Genomic DNA, 18,279 nt, shown 5'->3' with positions numbered 1-18,279 from the left:
TGCATGGAAATAATGAGGAAGGTAACAAATTATTTGAAAAGTGAAGTTGACAGCCACATTCCTATTGTCCATTCCAATTGGGCTCGCAAAATGTTTTTCTTTAGAGGGGATGTTTTTGTGTCATGTTTATTTTATTTCCATTTTTTCTAGTGAAGAGACTTTGGAAAACAAGCCTGCAAAGCCTGCACTTCTCTGTCCCTGCCATCCAACTTGTAGGCTGGCATCTTTTTGAAGTCAGAAAGTCTTGAGTTCAAATCCCACTTCTAGCATATGCTGGCTATCCTGATTGTCTGATCTTGGACAGTCTTCTGACATTTATAAAATGTTGCTAATACATTGGTAGCTTACATCCTTGTAGTGAGGTTTGAGAGAGGTCATGATTATCATATCCTTTGCCAACTTGAATGCCAGTTACTGTGCTGTTTGAGAGTGCTTCCTGCTATTGTCATAGTGTTTTGACTTCTTATTTTAAAAGTGCTATATATATCCAGCTGTGTGACCGTGGGCAAGTCACTTAACCTTAATTGCCACTCTTCTGTCTTAGAATTGATACTAGAACAGAAGGTAAAAGTTAAAAAAAAAAGCACCTTTTGAAAACAGATTTAGAAAAAAGTGATTGTGGAATTATTTGAACTTTCATGTTCTGAACTGTTTCACAGGAATGGCAGGTATATTGAAGAAAATATCCCAATGGGAGAACCCCTTTCATACAGATTAGTGTTTGAGTAAATTACAAGTGTGGGTTAAAGGGTAGAGAAATGAATGAAAAACCCACAATGCTGAGCTGGAGTTTCTGAAGTGAGACAGGGTATGTGTGGTTCTTACATTTTTAGAAGAAGGAGATTGATTTCTTTGGGAGGTGGAGGTAAGCTTGGTTTTAAACATGGATTTATAGTGTTTGATACTGGAGATCATCTGGGGCAATACCCTCATTGTAGGAAGGAAACAAGCACTTATTCAATGTCTATGTTCCAGACACTGTGCTAAGTGCTTTTAAAATATTATCTCATTTGATTTTCACAACAACCCTATGAGATCAGGCTGTTATTAATCCTGTTTGCAGATGAGGAAACTGAGGCAGACAGTATACCACCAGGCAGAGGTGTCTCAAGAGAGGACTACATTTTAGTGCTCTGGTGGAAAGAAGAAGCCGAATGACTTAGAGCTGATCCTTGAAGTTTTCAGACTGGAGGAGGTTGCCAAAGGAGAAAATGTGGGGTGATAAGAGGAACTGTGCTAGAATCTTAGACAGGAAAAAAGAGGCAAGTGGGAGCAGACAGACAGGTAGGAAGTAATCAGGTTAATTCTTTGTCTGATGGGGCAGAAGAGTGTCTCCAGAAGGAGAGGATTATTCAATATTAAAGGCTCCAGGAGGCTGAAGATTGAGAAAAGAGTTCTGGGTTTGGCGATGATGATTAGGAGATTTGATTGGTGATGTCGGAGAGAAGAATGGTTCTAGAGGAATAGCGGGAGTGGAAGCCAGATGGCAAGGGGTTAAAGAGTATGTCGGTGGTCAGCAGGTAGAAACAGCGACTGTCTGATCTGATTGGCTATATTCTGGTCAACTGCTGAGGGAGGCAAAAAGCCAGCAGGAGGAGGGACAAATTAGGGTTCTAATAATTTGTCTCCCCTTTCATTCCCAGGATCCACTTACAGTGTCTTGTCCATCATGCCCTCGGATTCAGAGAGCAGCAGTTCCCTCAGCAGTGTGGGTGAGTACCACTCTGCCAACGTGTCAGCCTTTCAGGAAGTGCCAGGGGAGCCAGAGTCCATAGGTGTGTGGCCCTCTGCCAGTCTACCTGTAGGTAAAGGTGCCTGGTGGGCTTTCAGAGCTGGAGGGGCTGATGTTTCCCAGTTGATCTGAAACGTTTCAGATTCTCCCACTGCATTCTCATTCAGCCAAGTTTTCTCTAATAAGCAGTGAAGTGATCCTCTTAAATGAGGAGAAGAAAACCAGGCTGTAATGTCAACACGAGAGGCAATTGTTGGGGACAATGGATGTTTTTCCATACCAGTGCCTTGTAGAGCCTGTAATTCTTCTCTGGAAGCCTGTCAGCACAAGCCAAAGTCCTTTTCATAGATTCATAGAATTTCAGAGTTGCAAGTGACTCAAGTGGCTGTCTAGTCCAACTCCTATCTGAAAAGCAATCCCTCTTACAGCATCACCAGGCATTATTCTTTTACTTGAACATCTCCAGGGAGAAAGAAATTCACTATCTCCAGAAGCAGCCCATTCCATTTTTGTAACGCTCTCATTATTAGGGAGTTCTTTCTTAAAAGCAAGATCAAATTTGTTTCTTTGCAACTTTCTGTGGCTTCTCATTCTTCCCTCTGGAGTAAAGCTCTCTCTGTTTTTAATGGACAGTCCATTAACGTCTTGAAGATCCTAATGTGGTACTGTTTGTCTCTAATGCCTGCTATTGGGGGAGCCTGAGGCTGAAAGATCTCTTGGGCTCTGGGGTATTGAGCTGCGGTGAGCCAAGCTGAAAAAGTGTACATGTGAGTCAGCCCAGTTTGGAGATGGATCTGGTCAACACTCCCGTGTCCATTAGAGTGGAAAGGGAGCCACGAGTGCGTGAAATAGGGAGACGCAGTCTTAAAAATTCGTGTGGACATTTATCATCTTTTGAATCTTCTTTTTTAGGCTCAACATCTCCAGCAACTGTAAGAAATGAAATCAGTCTTTAGGCCCTTACCTCTCAAATCCAGGAACCAGGAATAGAATGAGACATTTAAATGGGAAAGGAGTTCATTTATAGATGAGGAAACTAAGGGTTTGTACAGCTTGTACAAAATTATTTTTTTTCCCTGCTAAGGACCCCCTTTCTAAAATCTTGACTTGATCATGGAACTGGCTTGCCAGGCAGCGCTCAGGAACACACCATTCCAGGCTGAAATGTTTGTGTTTTGGGGATATTGATTTCAGATGTCGTAGGAGGTGAGGCCAACCATCTTTCCATTTTTTTTTTAATATACTCACCATAGAAACAGTGATGGACAGTTCCTATGGGAGCTTCTTTGAAGCCCTCTGAATAAAGGAAATCTTTTTTCCTATACCGTTCCTTGGACCTCTCTAGAACGAGGGGCTGCGTGTTGTAGACTGTCTATATTCATTGTTCTCCTTGGAATTATTTGTATAGGAATTGAAGGGATGAAGGGATAGGGTCAGTCCCTGGCAAAATTATGAATGGAACACTGAACGTAAGGCCATAGGTTCTGAGCTGGAAGAGACCCCAGAGGTTAAGGAGTTGACTTTTTAGGCTGGCAGAGTAGATCAGGGCGAGGACCTGAACGTGGACCGTTACAGTATGGTTGATAGAAAGAATGCTGGATTTGGTTTCAAGGGATCTGGGTTTGAATCTTGTTTTTCTTTCTTTCTTTTTTTTGTTGTTGGGGTAGTGGTGTAGGGACTGGGAATGAGTGGGAAGGAGATAAATATGTACAGAATGACAATAAGTATATGCAAAATAAATATATGGAGGCAATAGTATGTACAGAACAAACTCAAATGAGAATAAATACAAAAAAACACAAGGCAGCTAATTAGAAGATAGTTGTGAGGGAGGACACTAGTGGTGGGTGGGGAAATCCGGAAAAGCTTCATGGAGAAGGTGGTACTTGAACGGAACCTTGAACAAAGAGGGATTCTGTGAGGATTCAATGATGGCTCTTTATTCCTGTTTGCTGCTTCCCAGCAGGGCCCAGGGCTCCGAATGTTACCCTGGTCCCTCCTCCAAGGGACAGAGAAAAGTGAGCTCATTCTCACTAAAGGGCTAGGGACTTAATACTTTTCCCTACCAAGAACATTTGGACTTTTAAAGGGCAGAGGGTGATGTTTAAGCCAAAAGAAAATAATCAGTAGTTTTAGAGGGTCAGGTCTCAGCTGGTGATGGCTTTTTGGAGTGGGGGACCTTGCTAATGCCCCTTCCATTTCAGTCTGTCAGCGACTTTCCACTTACGTCAGGAGCATGAGGGAGAGCCAAGACTCATCCCTCAGGCTCTCTTTCTGCTGTCACAGGCAGATGGGAAGCAGGCCTCACTTTTGATTCTAGAAGCAGCGTGAGTTTTCTCTGCTACGTGACCAGATTTTGACCAGATTTTGATGCTGAAAGGCTTTTAGAGAGTGTGAGCTCTCTCTCTCTCTCTCTCTCTCTCTCTCTCTCTCTCTCTCTCTCTCTCTCTCTCTGTCTCTCTCTCTCTCTCTGTCTCTCTCTCTGTCTCTCTCTCTCCCCCCCCCCTTTCCTCCTTCTCTCTCTCTCTCTCTCTCTCTCTCTCTCTCCCCCTCTTTCTCTCTCCCTCTCTCTCTCCCCCTCTCTTTCTCTCTCTCTCCCTCTTTCTCTCTCCCTCTCTCTCTCCCTCTCTCTCCCTCTCTCTCTCTCTCTCTCTCTCTCTCTCTCTCTCTCTCTCTCTCTCTCTCTCTCTCTCTCTCTCTCTCTCTCTCTCTCTCTTCTCTCCCCCTCCCCTCCCTCTCTCTCCTCTCTCTCTCTTCCTCCCTATCTCTCTCCTTCTCTTTGTCTTTTCCCCTCCCTTTCTTTCTCTCTGCCTCTGTCTGTCTGTTTATCTGTCTCTCTCCCTTCCTCCCTATCTCTCTCCTCTTTGTCTCTCTCCCTCCCTTTCTTTTTCTCTCTGTTTGTCCCTCTGCCTCTATCTGTCTGTCTGTCTCCCTCCCTCTCCCTCTGGCACCTTTTCCACTTCTTACCTATTTCTCTCCTCCTCTCTATTTCTCTCCCTCCCTTTCTTTCTCTGTCTCTCTCTGCCTCTATCTGTCTTGTCTCTCTCCTTCCTTCTCCCTCCTTCTCCCTCTAGTACCTCTTCCTCTTCTTCCCTATCTCTCTCCTTCTCCCTATCTCCCTCCCTTTCTTTCTCTCTCTGTCTCTCTCTGCCTCTGTCTGTCTCTCTCTCCTTCCCCCTCTCTCCCCCTCTCCTCTTGTCCCTTTCCCTCCTTCCCTCTCTCTCCCTTTCTCTCCCTCCCACCTTTCTCCCTCTCTTTCTCTCCGTCCTTCCTCTCTCCCACCGTCCTTCTTTCTCCACCACCACAATCTCTCTCTTTCCTTGCTGTCTCTCTTTCTCTCATTAAGCCTCCCTTTTATTTGTTTTTTATTTTATGAGTAGTTATTTTTATGCCTTTGGGGAAGGGATGATTACTTAATGCAGCTCACCAATAATAGGACATTCCAGTGTGATTGTTTAAAGCAACAAGAATATTGAGTGTATGTGCCCATGTACACTCATTCAATTTCCTTCTTTCTTACAAATCTTCCCCAGAACTGAACAGCCAAACTGTATCCTTTACTAGTTTCTATTGAGCATCAATCAATACCTTGACACTGAATTCAATTGGATAATTTTTTTCTTATTTTTTACAATTAAATTAAAACTTTTTAAAGACTATTTTTTGTTTTTTTCATCATTTGGATTTCCCTGTATTACCTTCCCTTGTACTCCTCCCATAGAGCCATCATTTTTTTTAATCCATACCGTCTGTCTTGGAGTCAATACTGTGTATTGGCTCCAAGGCAGAAGAATGGTAAGGGCTAGGCAATGGGGGTCAAGTGACTTGCCCAGGGTCACACAGCCAGGAAGTGGCTGAGGTCAGATTTGAACCTAGGACCTCCTGTCTCTAGGGCTGGTCCTCAATCCACTGAGCTACCCAGCTGCCCCCGAGCCGTCATTTTTAACACGGAATAAAAGAAGAAAATAATTTTTGAAGGTCTTCCTCTGTGCAAGATGACCATGTTGGTTTCAGAGGATAAAAGACAAATAGTCCCTACCCTCAAGAAGCTTATAGTCTACTAGAGGGGATGTGACATGGTTATAAATATGTAAGAGTACAAAGAAAATTGGGACGGAAAGATTATTGAAAACCCCTGGGATTTGGGAAGGCCTCCTGGCAGCCATGGTACCTGAGTTAAACCTTAGGAGAAGAAAAGAATTCTGAGTCGGAGAGGAGAAGACAGAGTGCAGTGCCTTTCAGGCATGGGGGACAGCTTGTATAAATAAGGACCAGTCAAAAGAATTTAGGGAACCCCTTCTAGTTCAAGTTGGCTGAATATTGCCTTAATGAAATATAGGCATGATTAGGGCAAGGCAGAATTTGGCTCTTAATGTCTTAAAAAAAAACAAAAAAACTATATATTTTTTTAATTTTAAAATTTTTTTAAATTTAATTTTAATTAAAAATTTAATTTTTAATTCTCTTATTATTGATATTAAGTATCAGTTCTGAGACCACAGAATGGTAAGGACTAGGCAGTTGGGTCAAATGACTTGTCTAGGGCTACATAGCTAAGAAATGTCTGAGAAAAGATCTGAATCTAGGACCTTCATCTTTAGCCTCACTCTGTCCACTTAGCTACTAAGCTGCCTCCTCCTTATATCTTTTAACAATTTTATTTTATTCAATCATGAAAATATTTTCTCTCTCATTTTCTTCCCATTGGGGAAAAGAAAACAAGAAAAACAACCTCTGTAATAAATGCATAGTTGGACAAAACATATTCTTGTAATGACGACATCCAAAAATATATATCTTGTCCTGAGAACAAGATGAGTAATAGCATGGTTCATGATCAGTCATTGTGTCGCTCAGACTTCTTAACTCTTTCAAAGTGGTTTGTTTTTTTACAGTTTTGTTGTCGCTATTTTTATAAATTGTTCTCTTGGTCCTGCGGACCTTACTTTGTATCAGTTGATAAAAGTCTTCTCAGGTTTTTCAGAAATAGTTTTTCATATTGTTTCATACAGCAGGCTCTTTAGTTCTCAACTGAAAGGGATTCTTTTAATTGAGGGGAGAGAGAGAGACAGAGAGAGAGAGACAGAGGAAGGGAAGGAGGGAGAGAGAGAGAGAGAGAGAGAGAGAGAGAGAGAGAGAGAGAAAGACAGAGAGAGAGAGAGAGAGAGAGAGAGAGACAGAGAGAGAGACAGAGGAAGAGGAAGGGAAGGAGAGAGAGGGAGGGGAGGAGAGAGAGAGAGAGTCAGAGCGAGAGACAGACAGACAGAGGAAGGGAAGGAGAGAGAGGGAGGGGAGGGGGGGGAGAGACAGAGACAGAGACAGAGACAGAGGAAGGGAAGGGGAGAGAGAGAGAGAGACAGAGAGAGAAAGACAGAGGAAGGGAAGGGGAGAGAGAGACACACACACAGAGACAGAGGAAGAGGAAGGGAAGGAGAGAGAGGGAGGGGAGGAGAGAGAGAGAGAGAGAGAGAGAGAGAGAGAGAGAGAGAGAGAGAGAGAGAGAGAGAGAGACAGAGAGACAGAGAGACAGAGAGAGACAGAGAGAGAGACAGAGGAAGAGGAAGAGGAAGAGGAAGGGAAGGAGAGAGAGGGAGGGGAGGAGGTGGAGAGAGAGACAGAGAGAGAGAGAGAGAGAGAGAGAGAGAGAGAGAGAGACAGAGAGAGAGACAGAGACAGAGAGAGAGAGAGAGAGAGAAAGACAGAGAGAGAGAGAGAGAGAGAGAGACAGAGAGAGAGAGAGAGAGACAGAGAGAGAGACAGAGGAAGAGGAAGGGAAGGAGAGAGAGGGAGGGGAGGAGAGAGAGAGAGAGTCAGAGCGAGAGACAGACAGACAGAGGAAGGGAAGGAGAGAGAGGGAGGGGAGGGGGGGGAGAGACAGAGACAGAGGAAGGGAAGGGGAGAGAGAGAGAGAGACAGAGAGAGAAAGACAGAGGAAGGGAAGGGGAGAGAGAGACACACACACAGAGACAGAGGAAGAGGAAGGGAAGGAGAGAGAGGGAGGGGAGGAGAGAGAGAGAGAGAGAGAGAGAGAGAGAGAGAGACAGAGAGAGAGAGACAGAGAGACAGAGAGACAGAGAGAGACAGAGAGAGAGACAGAGGAAGAGGAAGAGGAAGAGGAAGGGAAGGAGAGAGAGGGAGGGGAGGAGGTGGAGAGAGAGACAGAGAGAGAGAGAGAGAGAGAGAGAGAGAGAGAGAGAGAGAGAGAGAGAGAGAGAGATAGAGAGATTGGTTTTGGCAATTAAAATTCCATACCTTTTTGTAGAATAAGTGAAAGTGGATTAAGAGAATTGAGTAAATTCTTGGATCTAGTGAGGCTTTGGTTAGACAAATAAACTGATGTGGTTTAGTAGGTTACCTAACTAACTCCTCACTTAGATTATTGCAGGGTCTACTTTCATTTGCTTCTGTATTTTGTCATTGCTTTTATTCAGATCCTTCCTTAGCTTCCTGTTGCCCAGAAGATAGAATATAAACAAGTTCCTTACCTTGGCATTTAAGTCACTTCTCATCAATGCACTCTATTTCTGCTATCTCCTTTGAGTCTACATGCCTTCATGCCCTCTGCATTTCCCTCCTAACTATGCTACTAGTGGTTTCTAATTTTATCTTCTGCTTCTGTGTATCCTCAGAGGCTTTCCCTGACTCCCTTTACAGTTCTTTGACTTGCTGAAAGTTCCTTTTTACTTCTTGATGCCTGGATCAGGCATTATCTCTTCCATGAAGCCTTTCTGTTTCTTTCTGTCTTTCTTTCTCTGTCTCTGTGTTGCCTCTCATATTTCCTTTTGGGTCAGCCTGGATCTTTCCCTTGCCAGAATCACATTTTATGAGCACATTAACTTACAGATATTGTTGATGTTGATTGTTGTTGTTGTTCAGTATTTTCCTCCTATTCTTTGTGACCTCATTTGAATTTTTTTTGGGGGGGGGTTGGGAGGGAGAGATATTGCAATGGTTTTGCTATTTCCTTCTCCAGCTTATTTTACAGATGAGAAAGTTGAAGCAAACAAGAGTTAAGTGGCTTGCTCAGGGTCCCACAAACAGTGAGTGTCTAAGGCTTGATTTGAAGTCAGGGAGATGAGTCTTCCTGACTTCAGATCCAATACTATAAGTGCTGCCCTTTATAGGTATTGTGTCATTCTTGTTTGTGACATGTCTCTATCCTTTATTTTTTCCCATTTCCCCTTGAGGACAGGAACTGTGTCCTTTTGTATCTTTATGTCTTCAGTGCCTAGAGAGATATCATGGTGTCATGAGAATATGGTAGCCTTGGAGCAAGGAAGACCTGGCTTGAAGTGCTGTTCTGAAGCATATTGCTATACTTGTTGCCTCTGGAAAAGTGAAATTCCTAAATAGAGCTAAAGGCTTTAGAGTTGGAAAGGAATATAGAAATTATGTGGTCTAGTCCCTTTGTTTTACATATGAAAAAATGGTGGCCCTAAGAAATTAGGGGACTTGCCTAAAGCCACCTAGGTAAGAAGTAACCATGTTAGCTTAGTTATTCAAATTTTGAAGCCAGGTCCTCTGACTTAAAAAAAAAAAAGGCTGTTTCTATCCTACATTTCATATTTCCTTTATAGTGCTAATAACGTCTGTTCTGTGTTTAGTTCTGATTTAATTTGTGTTGTTTCCCCACTCTGTAGGCATGAATTGTTTCTGCTTTTTCTTTGTGTCCTTAGTGCTTAACACAGGGACTGACACATAATAAAGACTTCCTGATTGGTTGATAAGTGTAATTTGTTGACTATTGGCACTGTGGTCATTCCCAACTTTCAAGATATTAAAAATCATTCCTTTCTGTTTATTTCTGATTCCTGGAAAGGGGTGGGTGTGAAGGAATGGGAGAAACATTCCTGGTAGCATTTTCCACATTGGCCATGTCTGAGACAATGTCTTGTTTTGTAGCTTTGAGCCCCCCATCACCTCTCTGTCACAAAATGGGTAGCATCCTTCCTCTGCCAGGCAACGAGCATCTAGTAGGTAATTGATTAAGTGTCAGGAACATCAGAAAGGCAAAAATTCTTTCATGCCCTCAAGGAGCTTACTAATAGGAACAACAAGGAAATAGTTTGGAACACATAAGATATATGCAGAGTAGATAAAAATAGTATAAAAGGGAGAAGGAATTAGTGGCTTAGGGGAAGGGGGACTGGGAAACACTTCTTCCAGAAGGTGGGATATGAGCAGACTCTTGAAGGAATGCAGGGAAAGAGGCAGAGCATGTCCAGTGTAAAGTCGTCTAAATGGAAGGTAGAGTACCTGAAGGGATTAAGATGTGAGAAGCCTAGAGGGGACAGATTAGGAAGAACCTTAAATGCCAAGTAGAGGATTTTTATTTAATCCTGGAGGTATTAGGGAGTCACTGGACCTCTTTTTGGGGGGTGTCCTAGTGAGATCTGTGCTTTAGAAAAATTACATTGAAAGCTGAATGAAGTCTGGATTGGAGTGGAGAGACAGAGCAGAAGGAGGTTCACCAATTAGTAAATATTGCAGTAGTCCAGGCAAGAGATGATGAGGGCTTGAACTAGGAGGATCTTATTTGTAGGAGAAGAGAAAAGAGGACATAGATGAAAGCTGTTGTGAAGGGAGAAAGATAAGGTCTGTCAATGAATTGGATATGTAGAGAGAATGAGAGAAAAACCAAGGATGGATTTTCTCAGTGTATTCTGCATCAATTCATACACATCTTTTCAAGGTTTCTCTGAAAACCGTCCCTTTTCGTCATTTCCTGTTGTATATTACCTAACATTCAAATGCTGTAATTTATTCAATGATTTTCTAACTGATGGCCACCTCCTTAGTTTGCACTTCTTTGGGATAACAAAAATACTTCTTTAAATATTTTTGATATTTGGGTCCTTTTTATCTTTCATCTCTAAAGTATAGACCTAGTAGTAGTAGTATTAGCAAAATTTCTTTCTAGGATGGCTGGGATGGGCATTCATTTTGATTTGCTATCCTTTCTGTCCTTACTCCTTGTCCCACGTTGCACAGGTAGTACGTGTGCTTCATGTTAACATTTCCTGGCTCCATCCGACTTTGTTCCCTATTGCAGTTTAGGTAATTGCTATTCTTTTCCTGTCCTCATTCAGAAGTTTTGGTCAGAGAACCGAGATCAATTCACTTGAGGTTAGCTGGGATTCTCAGATCACTTCCATCTGGGGACATGGCCCTGGACGTTTTCCTGGGCTTCTTCTGTTTTAAGCCCCTACCATCTATCTATTGTAAAATCCGTGACTTCAGCCCTGGGCTGCTTGGCATAGATATTAATAATATCTAATAATAAAATAATAAAAAAATAAGAATTAATACTGCGTATTGGTTCCAAGGCAGAAGAGTGGTCTTGCCCAGGGTCACAGAGCTAGGTTGAACCCAGCACCTCCCATCTCTAGGCCTGACTCTCAATCCACTGAGCTACCCAGCTGCCCCCTGCTCCAGTATCTTTGCCAAGAGAACCCCAAATGGGTTCATGAAGAGTCAGGCATGACTGAAAATGACTCCATAACAAATATACCCTGGAAAGTTATTTTCTCCAGGCTTGCGATCATCATTAGCCCCAGGCCTACATATTCTTTTAAATGTTGTATTCAGTTGTTAAGACATTCTCATTGGGCAATTGGATGGCTTAAAGATGGGAGGTCTTGGGTTCAAATCTGGCCTCAGATACTTATTAACTGTGTGATCCTGGGCAAATCACATCACCCTTAATGCCTAGCCCTTAGCATTCTTCTGCCTTGGAATTAATACTTAGTATTGATTCTAAGAAGGAAGGTAAGGGTTTAAAAGAAAAAAAAAAGATTCTCACTGAGGAAGTTTCTCAGGACAGACTGAGAGCGGTGGGGGGGGGGGGGGTTGGAAGAGAAGGGATTGTGCATTGATATAGCAACTACTCTGTGCCAATCACCATTTTCCCCCCCAAGCACCATTATAAGTACTTTTACAAGTATTTCCCTCTTTTGAGATGTGGATTTAGAAAGGAAACTAGGCATGGCCTTTCTTTGGCTGCTGATGCTCTGGGTCACATTGCTCCTCCGTCCTTTGTCTCTTACCTGTTCCCACCTAGAGGAGTACCACTAGTTGTATTATTCTTCCACAGCCAAGGAGCTATCCCCCAGGGATGGAAAGGAGGAGAACTGGTTTCCAGGGTGACAACCTGCAGCCACGCCCACCTGATACTGACTTGTCATTTTCAACAGGTGATGGGGATAAGGTGTTCCTTTTTCTTCCTCGGTGGAGCTCATTCCAGGAAGGAAAGCAGCAGAAAAGGAAGCTGGGAAGACAGCATTCATAACCAAAAAATGATTTTTTAAAAAAATACGTGAACTTATCTGCCTCTTATCACCAACCAGTTTGTAATGTTTTCTAATTTTAGTTGTGGTTTTATTGGTCTGAAGAACTTCCAGGGAGGAAATTGCTACAGCTTAAAAGAGTCTGAGGAGGTTAAGTGATTTGGAGGTCAGAGTTGGTATTTGTCAGACACAAATCTCACTCTTCCTAACTTGGAAGTTGACAGTTATCTAATGGCTGTGCTATAATGCTTGGACATTACCATTTAATGCCTTTTGGGTCTATGTAGGAGACTCAGTTTCCTTATCTAAAATGGAGATAATGTGTCATTTCATTTTTAAAGAGCACTTTTAAAATTCAAAATGAAAATCAACTTGTCTTGTATATCAGATGACAAATTCATAAGTTTTAAAAACTAATAAACTAAGGACTGTGCATGAACCATGAAAAAAAAATGGAGATAATGACAATATTTCCTCCCAGAGTTGAGAGAATTGAATGAGATAGTAGATGTAAAATACTTTGTAAATGTCAAAATATTATATATGTCTGCTATCATTATTAATTATATTTTTTAAGCCCTTACATTTTCTCTTGGAATCCAGACTAAGTCAGTTCCAAGGCAGAAGAGCTGTAAGGATTGGGCAATTAGGGATAAGTGACTTGTCCAGAGTCACACAGCTAGGACATGTCTGAGGTCAAATTTGAACCCAGGTCCTCCCTCTTACCTCCAGGCTTGGCTCTCTATCCATTGAGCCACCTGCCTATCCCCCATTATTAATATTTCTAATTATTATTACTAATAATATCTCTAAGAATGTATATTTTCCTCATCAGGAAAGCTCTCCAGTCTAGTTACTTCTACCTTGAGTTGTCACTGCAGACTGTTGGAAATGTTACTAAACTTAACCAGCCAAATGGTATTGGCTATTACTCTAAATTAAGCAAATCACTTTGGTGTCACTAATGATGATAATACAGCAATACCACAATTATTCCATTATGATTTGTTAATTTGGTTCCATTCAGGAAGTATTTATTTGTTTGTTTATATATTATATAGTATAGTAGTAGTCTCTCAGTAACTGAGGATGACTATTTAATTAATTAATTTAGACTATTTTTCCATGAGTAGAAACACAGAAGAGAAACAACTGCTTGATTACATGGGTCGAGGGGGATATGATTGAGAATATAGACACTAAAGGAACATTCTAGGGCAAACAGCATGGAAATAGATTCTGATCAAGGACACATGTAATACCCAATGGAATTACGTGTCAGCAACGGGAAGGGTTGGGAGAGGGGAGGGAGTAATAGAATATGCTTTTTGTAACCAAGGAATAATGTTTGAAATTGACCAAACAAAATTAAAATCAATCAATCAATCAATCAATCAATAAAAAGAATATTTTTCCATGGTTACAAGATTCATATTCTTCCCCTCCTAACCCCCCTTCTACTCCCGTAACTGACACAAAATTCCCCTGGGTTTTTACATGTGTCATTGATCAAGATCTATTTTCAGGAAGTATTTATTAAGTGTTTGTGTGCAAGTTGGTATTTTATGTAAAGAGAACCAAAGAAAGAAACTAAAGCAGGCCCTTCCCTTAAGGTGCTTATGCTCTACTGACCAGTAAGAGCTTTGGTAGAGAGAGGGAGAACATGAGGTCAGAATCTACTGATTCAAAAATGGGGTTAAAGTTTTTTTTTTCTTCATTTTAACAAGCTAGATTATCTAGTTTTCCTTGACAATCCTCTTTTGTTGCTAGATAATAGTAAGACTTATCTAAAGGGGCAGCTAGATGGCTTAGTGGATAAAGTGCCAAACCTGGAGATGGGAGAACCTGGGTTCAAATATGGCTTGAGACACTTCCTAACTATGTGACTCTGGGCAAGTCATTTAATCCCAATTGCCTAGCCCTCCCCACTCTTCTGCTTTGGATTGATTGATTCTAAGACAGAGGTAAGGGTTTTTTTTTTTAAAAAAAGGACAATTATAAGGGAAGGTTATAAAGAGACCACATGATGGTAAAGGAAAATTTGATCATAAAGGGGAAGATTGCAAAAAGACAATAAAAATCCACAAACACAACAACTATTTCCTTTCCCATGCTTAAATCTAGAAAAGGGGGCAGCTGGGTGGCTCAGTGGATTGAGAGCCAGGTCTAGGGATGGGAGGTCCTAGGTTCAAATCTGGCCTCAGACACTTCCCAGCTGTGTGACCCTGGGCAAGTCACTTGACCCCCATTGCCTATTCCTTACCGCTCTTCTGCCTTGAAGCCAATATACAGTATTGACTCCAAGATGGAAGGTAAGGGTTTTTAAAAAAAAAAAAATCTACAAAAGCATAGCTAATTCTTTTAGGAACACAGGGTTTTATGTGTTTTAAATAAACTCTGAAGATCCAGACAGCAATTTTGGCAGGCAGTTAGGTGTGAACTTTAGTTAACCTGGAAGGCACCACTGTATTAATCATAGCCCAGTCTAATTTATGTCTATAACTGCTGAATTTTTGTTAGTAGAAAAAGTTAAATGATGCCCAGGGTAGCTGTCACCTGTATCAGGTAGCATCCTTCAAAACTTTGAAGAATTATAATTTTCAGTGGGATAGATTTTCCCTCCTCCATTGACCATCATAACCTACCTTTGACTTCATCTTTGAGAATTGCTCTGGCCAAATAATTCATCCCTTCAGAATCTTCCAGGAGATGAACCACTGTGAATCCATCTTGGCTTGTCTTCAGGTGACAGATATGTAGAATTGGTGGCTAGATCTATTGTCTCCCAAACCCTCCCATTTTGGTGAAAAACTTGCCAGAGGTGGTCTGTGATCTCATCGTCAAAGCAGCTCATTCTGTGGGACTCTCTTATAAGTGGGATACCAGGGCAGGGGGCCAACCCACCTTTCTGGAGGCCTATCTAGATTTTACCTAATACTTTGAGGGTATCAATGGATCATAGCATCATAGATTTTGAGTTGGAGAGGACCTTATAGGCCATCTAATTCAGCCCCCGAGGAAATTGAATCTCAGGTGATGGTACTAGTCCAAGGTTCCACAACTAGCAGATGTTAGGGGCTGGGGGGTGGGTGGACCAATCAGGTTCCAAGTCCCAACAGATAGACCCCAATGTACTCTACTGGTCACCTTGACACCACAGTTAGCCAATGAAATGAGACTAAGGTGGACGACTTGGTGTTATATTTTAGAAAAACTAAAAAATATTTAGAAAGATTTCCATTAAAATTAAAGTATTTAGAGAATAAAAAAAAGATGTTTATGTTAACTTTAATGGCTAGATTTCTGTAATCTGGAAAAATTTTTCCCTCTGTGGTGGCTGGAAAAGAATGGTAAGTCAGAAGTTTTAAATCTTGGCTCTGTTTCTTCTAATCTGTGTAGTACTGGGCAAGTCATTTAAACCTCCTGGAGCCTCCTTTATAGGAGTTTATAAAGGAGTTTCCTTTATCTGTAAAATGATGTGTTGGTCTAGATAACCTGAAAGCCCTCCTTCTAGCTGTAATTCTTTGCCCCTCTGATTTCATTTTCTAAGGAAAAGTGAAATATTACCAAAAAATACCTTAAATTTCCTTATCATTTTCTCTCTTTCAATGGTTTTATATCTCATTTGATCCTCAAGACAAACCAGTAAGATAGGTCAGACAGGATCTATTATGTCAGCTGGGGAAACTTACCCAGAGAAGTCAGCAGTGACTGTACACAGCACAGTGGTCAGATTTGGAGTCCAAAAGACTTGGGTTCAAATTTTACTGCTGATAATTTGTAGCTTTGAGACTATAGGCTGGTGACTTAGTTTGCTCATCTGTAGTTCTGAAACCCATTTCACTTGGTTGTGTTGAAGGCCAAAGGAGATAAGGAAGAGGCTTGAAAACCTTAAACACTGCGGAGAGATAAGCTTTTATTAAGCAATTTGCCCAAGGTTGCCAGATGTGTTCCCATTTTGGGTTATGCCCTCCTTTTTTTACTCCAAGGTTCCTGACTTCTCTCCAAACCGTAAACAGAGCCCTCTGCTTGTGGCAAATGCCTACTACTGTGTGCCTGATGCTATACACAGTACTGAGGATAGGAAGAGTGACAAATTTAGTCCCTGCCCTCCATGAACTTACCATCTAATGGGAGAAGAACCCAGAAAAAAAGGGAGTTGACCAGGAAGTAGGATCAGTGAGGAGGGGAGAATTTTTGCATGATAAAAATCTGGAGGAGTGGAGCTGGTGGGAAATGATAAATTGATTGCCCTGGGCCCCCTCCCTATAAAAGAGCATCTGGGAGGAGCCCTCTCCTGCCCACCTTCTTCCCTCTTCTCCCAGTTTGGGTATTGAGAAGTTCCAGTTTCAGAGTTGGTGTGAACTTATAGGATGATGAGATTCCAGAGGCCCCCTTTTATGCCTACAGGGGTACTTCCAGGTAGGAAATGATGAGAGATGGCTGTCCTGGGCTCCCTCCTTAAATGGAGGATGGGTAGATCTTAAAGAAAGAGGAGAGAGCCTTGTGGGACAGCCTGGGCAGAGACCAGGAGGTGGGCGGTGGAATGTCATGTTTGAAGACATGAGAAATCTAGTTTGGCTGGATTGCTGAGAGAGGGAGGGGGAGAATAATGTGCTTTGAGGCTAGAAAGATAGGTCGAGGAAGAGAATGGTCACGTGGAGAGGCCAGGGAAGGATATTTTGTTTTGGGAAGTCCCAGGGAGGATGAATGGAACAATGGCGCTGCCTATCCCTCTTCACTCCCACTGGCCATCCTAGGTAGCTTCTCTGATGGATGATTTGGGGACTAGTTAGCTCTTCCTTGTTAGAGACCCCTTGTTAGAGGCCTTGATGGTGGGGAGGTCAAACAGATGTCCCCCATAAGCCAGTTTTTTAGGCACATCTTTTTCTGACAGCTTTGTGCTCTTTGTTGGGATTCTCTGGCTTTCTGGTCTTTGGTCTTCTCATGCTCAAAATGATAGGCTTGGATTATATCCATGGCTCCAATCTGTTTTTGGTAAGGAACCTACTGTTTGTCTTCCAGAAGTGAAAAGATGCCCTTTGTTGCTCTTGACCCTGAGGAACCAAGGCATCATTGAGGCATGGCGATTAGGGGAAGATAAGGACTGGCATGAGAGATTGGTAGCTGTGATCACTTTTTATCAGGATAGGAACAAAAGGAGCAGTATGAGGAAAGCTGAGTATGGCGTGTGGATTAGGACCAAAGACGTTCTCCTCTTTCCCCTCTCTTCACATGGTTGGCACCTGCTCCTGGACCATGTTTCCTTTGCTCTTAAGGAGGAAGAAGGGGTTTGAGGGGCAAGGATGAGACTGCATTTGGCAGCCTGGGCAAAGGTAGGTCCTGGCAGCATCCTAGCCCTTCATAAGTACCCTGTGGCTCCTGAGTTGGGAGGGAAACCTGAGGAGGGTGAGCTCCTGTGGGGCTTTGGCAGCCACTTGAGCTTCTGGCAGAATCTAGTTTGTCTGAGAAGGGTAGAAGAGTTACTGGAAAAGAGGTTGGGTGATTTAGGGGAAGAGAACTGGAGCTTTGAGCCAGAGCATGCTGAGACAGATTGAATTGGTAGAAGAGCCAAAAGGTAATGAACTTGCCTCACAACCTTTAGAAAATTAATTACTCTTCTCTTAGGGTTGTCGTTTCTTCATCTGTAAGAGGAGGGGTTTGGGCTTCAGTGGTGGACAAGATTTTTTCCAGCTCTTATAAGATTTCATGGGGAAGGGGGAATAGTTTGGATTCAGGAGACCTGGGTTTGACTCTTCTCCTGTATTTTGTGGAGTCATGAAACTTGACCACTCTCGGGGCTTCAGTTTCTTTATCCTTAAAATGGGAATAATAATAATATCATCCCATTTCATGGGGCTGGAAAATGTCTTACAAGGTTTAAAATGCACAAATATGGCTTGGGATGATTTCAGACAGAATGTGATCTTTGAGTTACTTGCCCTGGTCCCCCCCTCTGCTTGATAATGCTGCCAAATGGGTAAATTTCTTCTAATGGAGGGGTATGAGATTTTCACTATGAACTACAGATGATCTGCCCCATCTTCTTTTTTAAAAATAACCCTTACTTTCTGTCTTGTTATTATTTCTAAGACAGAAGAGCAGAAAGAGGTAGGCAGTTGAGGTTAACTGACTTGTAGAGTCATAGAGCTGATGCCAAATTTGAACCCAGGTCTTCCCAACTCCAGGCATGGTAGCCCCATCTTTTGTTCATATGAGGGTGCCATGTTACTAGATATTAATTAAGCATCTATCCATCCA

The 18,279-nt window shown here is 42.2% G+C and overlaps 1 protein-coding gene across 4 annotated transcripts in view; it reads left to right on the top strand.

The window, feature by feature from the left end:
• DLG5 (discs large MAGUK scaffold protein 5) overlaps positions 1 to 18,279 on the top strand; it is a 156,596-nt gene that overhangs the window by 58,645 nt on the left and 79,672 nt on the right. For 2 of the 4 annotated variants that reach the window (XM_056799657.1, XM_056799651.1), the window contains exon 2: positions 1,644 to 1,712. The exons of the other annotated variants lie outside the window; for them this stretch is intronic. In XM_056799657.1, coding sequence (XP_056655635.1) covers positions 1,644 to 1,712 — 69 coding nt within the window. The remainder of the gene's footprint in view (positions 1 to 1,643; positions 1,713 to 18,279) is intronic. 4 annotated transcript variants of the gene reach the window in all.

The sequence above is a fragment of the Monodelphis domestica genome, chromosome 1, assembly GCF_027887165.1.
Source record: "Monodelphis domestica isolate mMonDom1 chromosome 1, mMonDom1.pri, whole genome shotgun sequence".
Taxonomy (NCBI): domain Eukaryota; kingdom Metazoa; phylum Chordata; class Mammalia; order Didelphimorphia; family Didelphidae; genus Monodelphis; species Monodelphis domestica.
This window is presented reverse-complemented; position numbering and strand designations above follow the sequence as displayed.